Source organism: Solanum pennellii, chromosome 5 (genome assembly GCF_001406875.1).
Source record: "Solanum pennellii chromosome 5, SPENNV200".
Classification (NCBI taxonomy): domain Eukaryota; kingdom Viridiplantae; phylum Streptophyta; class Magnoliopsida; order Solanales; family Solanaceae; genus Solanum; species Solanum pennellii.
The window spans coordinates 8317469-8328251 of record NC_028641.1 but is presented as its reverse complement, the minus strand read 5'-3'; the positions used below and the strand labels follow the sequence as shown (position 1 = coordinate 8328251).

Genomic DNA, 10783 nt, shown 5'->3' with positions numbered 1-10783 from the left:
TTTCTTGGAGAATTCCCCAAGATAATTGATATATGCATGAAGAAGACAAGAGGAAGTCATGGAGAAGTGGCTGAGAATAAAGTACGATTACGTTCCAAAATATTGTATGACATGCATTCTACAAGGACATGATGAGCAACAATATTTTGTGGAATATCCGAAAGTATATCCTAAAAAGGAGAATAAGAACGTGGAGGCAAATGACAGAGAAGAAAGGAGAAAAACACCAAAGACAAATGAGACAAATCAGGATAAAGAAAAAGTTAATTTGGAAGAAAGGATTACAATCCAACAAAAGGAAAAGACGCACAAATTTGAAGAATCTAAATTCAAAAGGGGAGGCTGGAGGAAGCATCCAAAGAAAGTTTGGGCCAAGGTGGATATTCCTACGGGGATAAATTTGGGGCTTTGGAGAATGACACAACAGAACGTGAAGCGACAAAGTATTCTAAAACAAGCGACCAAGTATTCTAAAACAATAGAAGACCATGTTTTTGACAAGCTGATCAATTAGGTAAAAAAAGAAACATCCAAAGAGTGGGTTGAGGTTTCCTTTGGAATACAAGATAAAGGGCATCACCACGAGCACAAAACAGTCACACCAACAAACATGTTGAAAATTCTATGCATACATTAAATTTGGGGAACCTGTGGAAGTCTCCACCAATATGACCGTGAATAGTCCTATCACGAATGACAGAGCTAATGTGCATGAGAGTGAACTGAAGGAACAACAAACAGATACTTCTGCAGTAAAAAGTGAAAGAGATAAAGGGAGAAAGAAGCAGAAACACAGCTAAAAGAATCTCCCGAATTAATCGATGAAACAGAGGGAGAGATACAACATAGAAAGGAAACAAAAGAAGATGATTACATGAATTATAATATCCATCAAATCAATAAAGTTGGGGATTTATCTCCGAGGCACACAAATAGTTTGAAAGCAAAAATAGGACGACCCACCATTCCTCTTCAAGTCAAAAGAAGGAGTAGTAAGGACAAATGCTCCAATAGTGATCAATGATTGAAAAGGTCATCTTCTGGAACATTAGATCCATCAACATTCAAAATGATTTTGGAAAATTAATGGATCTAAATAGAAGACATCATTATTCATTTGTAGCTTTAATGGAACCTTTTGAGGATCCATCAGATCTAGATCAATACAAAAGGAAGTTAGGATTTAATAATGCAGTGGCAAATTGTTCAGGTAAATTTGGATTTTTTTGGAAGGATGACTGGGAGGGAACTTTGCTTATTGATTCAATACAACACATATCTATGAAATTTTGCAAGAACAACAAGTTTTTCATTATTTCATCAGTATATGCTAGATGTAGTGCATTGGATAAACTGTAAATACGGGAGATTTGGAAGGTATTGCTATTGATTTTCAATTTCCTTGGATGATTGGAGGTGACTTTTATGTTGAACTTGATGAGGAGGAAAACTTTGGAGGTTTAGATTTCACTCAGTAGGAAGCTACTGATTTTGCTCATTGTATTAGCAATTCTGTGTTATTTAAGGTGAAGTTTTCTGGGAGTAAATATATGTGGTGGGATGGATGAACCGAAGAGGCTTGTATATTCAAGAGATTGGACAAAATTTTAGTGAATGCATTATCCACAGAGGAATTTCCAGCCATTGAAGTTCATCTTTTAATCAGACAGGGTTCTGATCATGCCTTCTTCATGTGGATTGTCATACAAAAGAGTAACAATTGTCAAACCATTTCGATTTCAGAATTTTTTTGACTAAACACCAACAATTCAAGGAAATTGTCCAACAACACTGGAAGATCGATTTTGTAGGTAGCCCTTTTTAGAAGTTTATGGAAACTGAAAAGGGTAAAGAGAGCATTAGCCGAAGGAAGTAAGGATATCTTTGGTAACATTTTTCATCAAATTGCCACCATTGAGGATGTGATCAAGGTTAAGGAAGCTCAAGTGGAGATTCTCAGAACATCTGGTAGTAGGGCATAACCGAGCAGAATGTAGGCAGAATTGAGAAAATATCTCAAGATTGAAGAAGCATACCGGAAGCAAAAGACGGGAATGAAATGGTTTGTTGATGAATTAGAAACAACTAAAGATTCCCATTCTTATGTTAAAGGAAGAAGGAAAAAGTTACATTTGTCATATATATGTAATGAACATGGAGAGATTGTACATACAAACCAGCAAATAGGGGAAGCAACAGTTCATTTCTTTTATGAGCAGTTTATGGCAGAAGAGACATAGCAGGATTACACTTTGCTAAGACATATCCCCAAATTGATCACTGATGCATAAAATGAAAAGATGATAAAACTACTTACTCAAGAGGAAACAAAAAGGGTGATTTTGAGCTAAATGGAGATAGTGTGAGTGGGCCAGATGGCTTTTCAGGATTGTTCTTTCAATTTTGTTCGGAAATTATTACCAAATCAGTGTTTTTTTTGTGGGCAAACACTGCCAAATTTTATTACTCATACTAATTTGATATTGGTACCCAAGAAGGAGGATGTTAATAATTTTTCAGACCTAAGGTCAATTAGTTTGAGCTCTTTTATCAACAAGATTATATCAAGAATGGTGCATGATAGAATAGTAGAGGTACTGCCTAAAATTATTTCTCCTACACAATTAGGATTTATTAAGGGTAGGAATATGACTGAAAATGTGTTACTAACACAAGAAATAATCAGGGATATTAACCGGAGGAATCAAAGCATTAATGTGGTGGTAAATTTAGACATGACTAAGGCGTATGATAAAGTGTCATGGATCTTCCTAACAAAGGTGTTGCGAAAGTTTGGTTTCTCGGAGGTAATTATAGACATGGTATGGAGACTCATCTCTAGTAACTGATATTCAGTTCTCATAAATGGCCAACCTTATGGGTTCTTTCAGTCTTCTAGAGGTCTTAAACAAGGAGATCCTCTATCCCCAACATTATTTATCATTGCAGTAGAAGTCCTAACTAGAGGTTTAAATAGCTTGCATGATGTTAGAGATTACAAAGGATATGACATGCCAAAATGGAGTCCAACAATAAACCATCTATCATATGCAGATGACACCATATTATTTCGGTCAGGTGACAGAACATCAGTGATCAAAATGATGAATGTGTTTAGGGAATATGAAAAAGTTTTAGGTCAAATGGTCAATAAGGCTAAGAGTTCTTTCTATCTTCATGACAAGATAATTGTGGCATCAGAATGAGAAATCTGACTAGAATAAGACAAAAGGAAATTTTCCTTTCACTAATTTGGGGTGCCCCCATCTTTTATTGAAGAAAGGTCAGCATTTACTTTGAAGAGCTGGTTAGAAAGGTCGCAAAAAAGATTTTGTAGTGGCAAAATAGACTCTTATCCTTTGGAGGTAAATATATCCTTATTAGTCATGTTCTTCAATCACTATCAATCTATCTTTTATAAGCTATGGATCCCCCAACAAGGTGATTCGACAGTAACATCAAATTTTTGCAAATTCTTTTGGGGAAGTACCGACAGTCTTAAAGGAAAACAATGGGTAGTTTGGAATGAAATGTGTTTCCTGAAGGAGAAGGAGGCTTGGGTTTTAGATCTCTACATGATGTTAATAATGCTCTATTTGCTAAATTATGCTGGAGGTTCAGGTTATCTACTTCTTTATGGAGTAGCTAGAGCAATAAATATTGTAAAAAGCTACACCCTACCGTGGTTAGGAGTTCTGAATTATCTCATGTTTGGAGGAGATTATTTGAAATAAGGGAAAAGGTGGAGCATGATACTTCGTGGCAAATAAAACCAGGAATTCCAGCTTCTTGTTTGACAATTGGACCAAACAGTGACTTTATTTTTTACAGAAGGAGAAAATGCGAGAGATGAGGAAATAGAGGGGAAGGAATTCATTGAGAATGGAATTTGGAAGATTGAAAAATTGAGAGAAAATCGGAAGAAATGGTGTTTCACATTGTGAAAAAACATCAAACCTAACAATTGTGCCCTTAACGAAAAGCCATGGTGGATGGGGAATTCAACAGGAGCATTTTCAGTCAAATTACCTTATCACATAATGAGGAATAAAAGGGAATCTAGAGAAGGGATGAGCTACATTTGGATTAAAGGTCTTCCTTTTAAAATTTCTTTCTTCTTGTGGAGAGTAAAGAACAAAAGAATTGCAATCGATTACAATTTGAAGAGGATCGGGATGCATATAGTATCAAAATGTCACTGTTGCGAGAAAGGGGAAGTGGAAACCATGACACACTTATTTTTAACGGCTCCCATAGCTAAAAGGCTATGACAGTTTTTTGGCTTCTCATGCATGTTTTACTATTGATGAAAATCAACTACACCGTTAAGTCAATAAATGGTGGGAATATGTAGGGAGTTCAAAGTTGCAGCAAATCATGAAGGCCATACCAGCCTTTATCATGTGGGAACAAAAGGAGATATTCTAGAAGACATGGGAAGGACGTTTATTTTGATAAAATGCTTCGTCAATGTTGAATAACCGTTCATAGATGATAAAGATCAAGTGTCACGACCAAGAAGTACCCCCTAAAAGTAACACGGCGTACTTGACCTCTTAGAGGTCTTATACAAGCCTCTTAGCTTTCATTCATCACATAGGTATAAAAAGTAGTGCGAAATTAAAACTTTTCACAACAAAGTCAATAAGAAACTCTTTTATAAAACATAAAAAAGCTAAGTCTCATCATCATAAGTCATGTTAGACACATTTTATCATCATAAGGTCACGACCCTTACATAGAAACAAAAATAATTTCTAATACAAAGTCTTTAATAGAAAGAACTAGAAATAAATCCACGTCCTCAAACATATGAGGATGTACCAAGAACTTAAGAGAACAATCTACTTCCCAAGCTTCAACTCTAAGATCCTCACTTCTTTCCACTTAATCTTGTAGAGATAAAGAATAATATGAAGTTAGTACAATTAATGCACTAAGAACGACAATATGCAAAAACATGCTTTAAAGAGGACATTTTAGTTGAATATGTTTTTCATGCTAATTTGGTAAAACTTAATGAATTGAGTGTACAAGACACCATACAAGTCATCAACATACAAGGTAATACTTCCATAATTCTCAACATATAACCATATTCATTAAGTAACCCATTAATCATTTCGACCCTCTATCCAAAAGTTATCCTAAGACCCACCTAGGTAAGACATGAAGAGACAGCCCATACAACCTCTGCAATACACACCTAAGTGATCCTTAAGACTACCGAAGATAAAGATACTTCCTTTTCATCACAACTCAACAAGTCAACGTTCATTACTAGAGATACTAGAGGAGACATTCATGCATTTAAGAACATCATGTAAAAACCATCCCCTAGGATAACCCCAAGTTACACTAGTGCAATGTGAAAGTAGTTCAACATCTATCAACTTGTCTCTCTATCGCCATATGACAATAGAATATTTAAATTAGAGAGAAAATGAATTCATGACACTAAGGGTGTGTTTGGTATGAAGGAAAATATTCTCCGAAAATGTCTTTCCGTTTTTTTATGGGTAAAATGTTTTGGAGAATATTTTTCAAATCAATTCATTTTCCTCAAATTTAAGAAAAATGACTTCAGGAAAACATTTTCCAAATTCTCTTCCAACTTTGTATTATAATATTTTTTTTTGAAAAATCAAATTTTTTTTGTTGAAAAAAATAATTTAAAGCTTTTATTTTCAACTTCAATTTTTAATTTTTTTAACCCATCCTCACCCCCTACCCTCTCCCCCACCAGCCCCCTATCCCNTCCCCCCAAAAGAACTTAAAAACTAATGTTAGTTTCTAAAAGTTTTTTTAAAATTCTTATTTTTCATCCTATCCCACCCTTACCTCACCCCCTTCCCAAAAAAAGGGAAAATGCACAAGTACCTCTTCAACTTGTGCCCGAAATCCCAGAGACACACTTATACTATACTAAAGTCCTATTACCCCTGAACTTATTTTATAACTAATTTTCTACCCCTTTTCGGCCTACGTGACACTAGCTTAAAAAAAGTCAATTAACATTGAGACCACAAGATGGTGCCACGTAGGCCGAAAAGGGGTAAAATTTTTTTAATAAAATAAGTTCAGGGGGGTAATAGGACCTTAGTATATTATGACTGTATCTCTAGGATTTCGGACACAGGTTGAGAGGTACTTGTGCATTATCCCTACAAAATTTTAAGTATGTTTTTAAAAATATTTTCAATTTCAATTTTATACTTTTTCACCCCCCCCCCCAAAAAAAAAAAAAAGAATTAAGTTTATTTTTAAAAAATAGGGAAAAATGTCTGAAAAATATTTCAATTTTGGCCGAAATTGCTGTTACAATATCAAACTTTATGGATGACCATTTACCTCCCCTGAACTATTTAATAGTGTATTTTAAAGGTACATATATTTAACAATGCAACCAAATACCATTAGTTATTTCTAAATTAGGGTTGTACAAAATCAAACTGAAAATCGAGTCAACTCGGAAAAAAGTCCGACTAATGATTTAGTTTGACTTGGTTTGATATTGGAAAAAAACCCCGACTATACTTGGATTAGTTTGGTTTAAACTAAAAAGAATCAACATGTGATCAAATCAACCCGACATCATATATATAATTTTAAAATTGTATTTTATACATAGAAGTATTTACTTTGATGAAAATTTCTAAATTGCTTATAAGTTTTAATTTTTTTTTAATCTTCTTAACCTATTTTTTCAAGTTTTTTGAGATTTAAAATTTTGAATGGTCCAATAAAAGATAATCCTTAGATATTCGTAACTCTAAAAGAACTCAATTCGCAATCATATCAATACTATGTTAACAAACTAAATTAATTCAACACTAAGAATGACAACAATAGTGAATACATGTTCTTTAATTATTCATTAGTTTAGACATTTAAAATATATAATCTAATTTTATTTTTCTTTAATGCTTAATCATGTAACTAATACTTATTAGACTTATTTTTAGCATGATTTATTACTTTTAAATCATGATCATTTTCAGTATGCCGTTGCAATATTTATTTTATATGATGATTTCATCATCATCTTTTATTAACTATATTAGTGTCAGCACTCATCTCATATTTTGTATTATTTCTTAAGAAATATCTTAGATAGTTGTATTTTGATTGGACTAAAAAGTATTTGGATCACAAGTTAATTTAATGTTTATATGCAAACATTACTGGGAAAATTAGAGATTTATTAGTTATGTTTGATTTGCAAATTTCAAAATTTGACACGATGGTTTGGTATATGAAAAATATGAACCAACCCAAGGTTGTTTATTAGTTTGGTTTGGTTGATAAATTCAAAATCTTTACATATATGGTTTGATTTGATGATAGGTACCCATGAATATGTATATTTTGAAGACTGACAAAAATTGCATCATGGAACAAGTTTAGCAAACGTGATTTGAGTGTAACCGGTTCTACTGGAAGACGGATTCTGAATATTAAGTACAACTTTGTAATTTGTTAGGAAGCATACTTAAAGTGGGAAAATCATGTGAATAAAGATGTAAGAAGGAAATAATCCATTCAAAGTCAAGTCAAAGAAGGAAAACTACTTCCTACTTGTTTAAGGAAAACTGTGCGTAAGTTTTCCTTGAGGCGCCAGAGATAAATAGGAATACAAGGCTTTGAGGCGGCAAAGAAAATGAGGAGTTCAAGAAGGAAACAAATCAAAGTAAAGTCAAGAAAGAAAACTGAAGACATATTCGAGTTGAACTAGGAGTTCCACATAAAGTAGGAATCCTATACATGAGCTTCTAAGTTTCAAGAGAAAAAGGAAGCAGAGCACAAGTAGGATTTCTATTTGAAATAGATTTTGGATTCAAGTCCAAATCTATAAATAGGACGATGGTTTCGCTGGAGAAAATTGTGCAGTTACATAAAGAGAAGACTAAAACATATCAAGAGTTTGAGAGAGTTTTGAGATTTACTAGGGGAATATTGCCAGTTTGTGAGGAAAAAGTTGTAAGATTGTAATTAAGACTATTGATTACAATCAAGTGTGAGTAGATTCGTCTAACAAGTTTAAGAAATTTGAAGGACGGTAAAAGACTAAAACCTGAGGTTTTTTCTTTTAGGTAGCTAGGGAATTAGAGTTTATAATTCTTTAGATTACATAGGTTTGTAATCTTTTGTAGAGGCTCAGAGTTTAATGAAGTGGAGTTAAATCTTCTAGAGGTGTAGGTCGCTATTTTTTACCCTTTATGAGTTGGGATTTTCGCGATAAAATATTGGGTCATTATTTTATTTGTTTTACAAAATGCAACTATTGTAATCTCCAAAGGAACATATAAAATATACTTGTTCCTTGTGCAAATTAAGGCCAGAATTCCAACTTTTGATATTTGAAAAAGCCAAACCAACCCGGTTATATACACTCCTAGTTTTGACCAAAGATGGTTAGGTTGGCTATGTTATCAAGGATAGTATGAAGGAGGGTTGGGCAAAGGGTGAACTGGGAGAAAAGAAATGTTCACTCAACCATGCGATGCATGCAATTGTCCATAAATAGATTTCTGGGACAAATTAAAGTTGATAAAACTAAGGCACAACATAATTACAAAAGTAGAGGAATAGAGACATGTTCATCACTTGCGAAATAGGAAAGAATAGCTAATTAATGAGCTACCAAGCATGCATAACTTTCTTATCAACCAAGTATCAAGCAGGAAGCACATTTTCAATGTTTGATGGCATTAGTATGTTAAATCCATCTGCTGCTGTGGATATAACCATTCCAGGGATCTGAGGATGCCAGTGAAGTTCTTTCAAATCTTTCTGACCCTGTTAATTAGATATGTCGTCAGAATAACTTCGCCATCATCATACAGACAAACATACAAACAGACATAAGAACCTGATGGACAAAGAGAAGTTGTGGGGGCAAATCTGTTGGGACATTGACTTGCTCTTTCATTTTGACTTTGAACTCAGCCTCCTCTTCCTCATCTCTCTCCAAAGAAAGGTCCCAGATACTGATATATATATTTAAATAGAAAAGGATGGTGATTTATACAAATAAACAAATCCATTGAGAGAGTGACATCAACAATCCCTTTAGAGTTCTTACGTCAGTTGATTGTCAGATGATGAAACAGCAATGGTTGAGGCAGCTTCATGGTGAGGACTCCATTCAATAGAAGTGATCGGATGTTTGTGATATTCAAAGTATGCCACGACACTCTCTCCTCCTTCCTGTAAGACGAAACAAGAGAATGAGCACTCACCCTTTTTTTTGTGATGCACTTTCTCCTCTACGAAATAGGATGAGATAAACTCATACTGATCTCATCCTCACAATTTCCAGCCCTCGCCAAACATTTAAACCGAAATTGAGAGAGTATTAGAGAATCATACGTACATTCAGACCACACTTGACGACTCTAAGATCTTGAATAGAAAAAGCCCCGTCATCACTCCCAGATGCAAGCATACAGCTCGCTCCCCTAGGAGAAAAAAGAATCACATAACAATGTAACCATAACTATAGATATGGAAAGTAACAACAGAAAAGTCACATACCTGTTCCATGATATAACATTAACATCTGTCTTATATGCCTTTATAGTTGCTGTAGGAGATCTTTTCTTTCGGGTGTCCCATATCTTAATACTTCCATCAACTGAGCAAGAGGCAAACGCACAAGGATCTACAGGGCTCCACTGCATCAGAGGAAGTCACAAATAAATGCTTTAGCATTTAGCAAATGTAATGACATGCCTAAATTGAAACCTTTCCCTAAGTAGCTACAAGCATTATAAGAGCACCTGAAGATCTTCAACACTTGCGCTGTGTCCAATAAAGGGATCTTCAACATTCCATGTTGTATCAGAAGTTGGCTCCCATAAATGGATACTATTCTTGCAGTCCCCTAGTAAAAGCAACAAACGTTAGAATAATTATGAACATGGCATATCATCACATGTGCAAAGAGTGACATCCCATACCTGAAACAAGCCTCCCTGGTACATGAGGACTCCAATCTATAGCATAGCCTTCATCTTTGTGTCCGCCAAACTTAAATAAAGGTGAGTGATTAGAGACTGCAGAAGCCCCTTGGCTACGATCACTCTCTGCTTCTGCCAATGCATTTAAATGTGAGCTAAAATCCCAGACCTGCCAGTGCATTAAACATATCATAAGATGAGATTTTATACTAGTCTCTGCATAAATCAACCTTCTGGACAAACCTACAGATGCACTGATCAGTACGTGCAAAACTATGGAGGGTAAAGGTGTTAAAGATAGACCTAGAGTCGCATGCAAGGCAGTTGTCTCGAAAGACCTTGGGATCAATGCAGCAGACTTAGCTAATGATGGACAAAATGGAAGGAAAAGATTCATATAGATGATATATACTAGTTGGAAATAGGATTTAGGCTTGTTAGATAACTTCTATTATTTTCTCCTTTCACTTTTATTCTATTTGGTATTATGATGATATAGGTTGACTTAAGAAAGAATTGAGAATTCATATAGCCTCCCACAACTTGTTTGAGACTGAGGCATAGCTGTTGTTGTCTGGATATACTAAGCTTCATAAGAAGTTTGTTCCTGTATCTACATGTTCGTTGATAAAGAACTACATAAATCAGACGGACTTAATCAAATACTATTTTGAAGCTCAAAATTGCATCTAACATAAATGTTTTGCACCAAAGAATGATGCCAAAGTATTAAGAAGTAAAAGTAAGATAAGTAGTCTTAAAACAATTGAAAGAATTGAATCATCAAAACTGAGTCTGACCTGAACATGACCAGTATCACT

At 34.5% G+C, this 10783-nt stretch overlaps 1 protein-coding gene across 1 annotated transcript in view; it reads right to left on the bottom strand.

Moving 5' to 3' along the window:
* Positions 1 to 8471: 8471 nt before the first annotated feature.
* LOC107019265 (glutamate-rich WD repeat-containing protein 1-like) overlaps positions 8472 to 10783 on the bottom strand; it is a 16123-nt gene continuing 13811 nt past the window's right edge. The window contains exons 2-9 of the mRNA XM_015219811.1: positions 10763 to 10781; positions 9963 to 10131; positions 9783 to 9886; positions 9538 to 9677; positions 9377 to 9461; positions 9086 to 9210; positions 8873 to 8990; positions 8472 to 8799 (exon numbers count right to left, since the gene is read on the bottom strand). Of these exons, the coding sequence (XP_015075297.1) occupies positions 8677 to 8799; positions 8873 to 8990; positions 9086 to 9210; positions 9377 to 9461; positions 9538 to 9677; positions 9783 to 9886; positions 9963 to 10131; positions 10763 to 10781 (883 nt within the window). The 3' untranslated portion in view covers positions 8472 to 8676. The remainder of the gene's footprint in view (positions 8800 to 8872; positions 8991 to 9085; positions 9211 to 9376; positions 9462 to 9537; positions 9678 to 9782; positions 9887 to 9962; positions 10132 to 10762; positions 10782 to 10783) is intronic.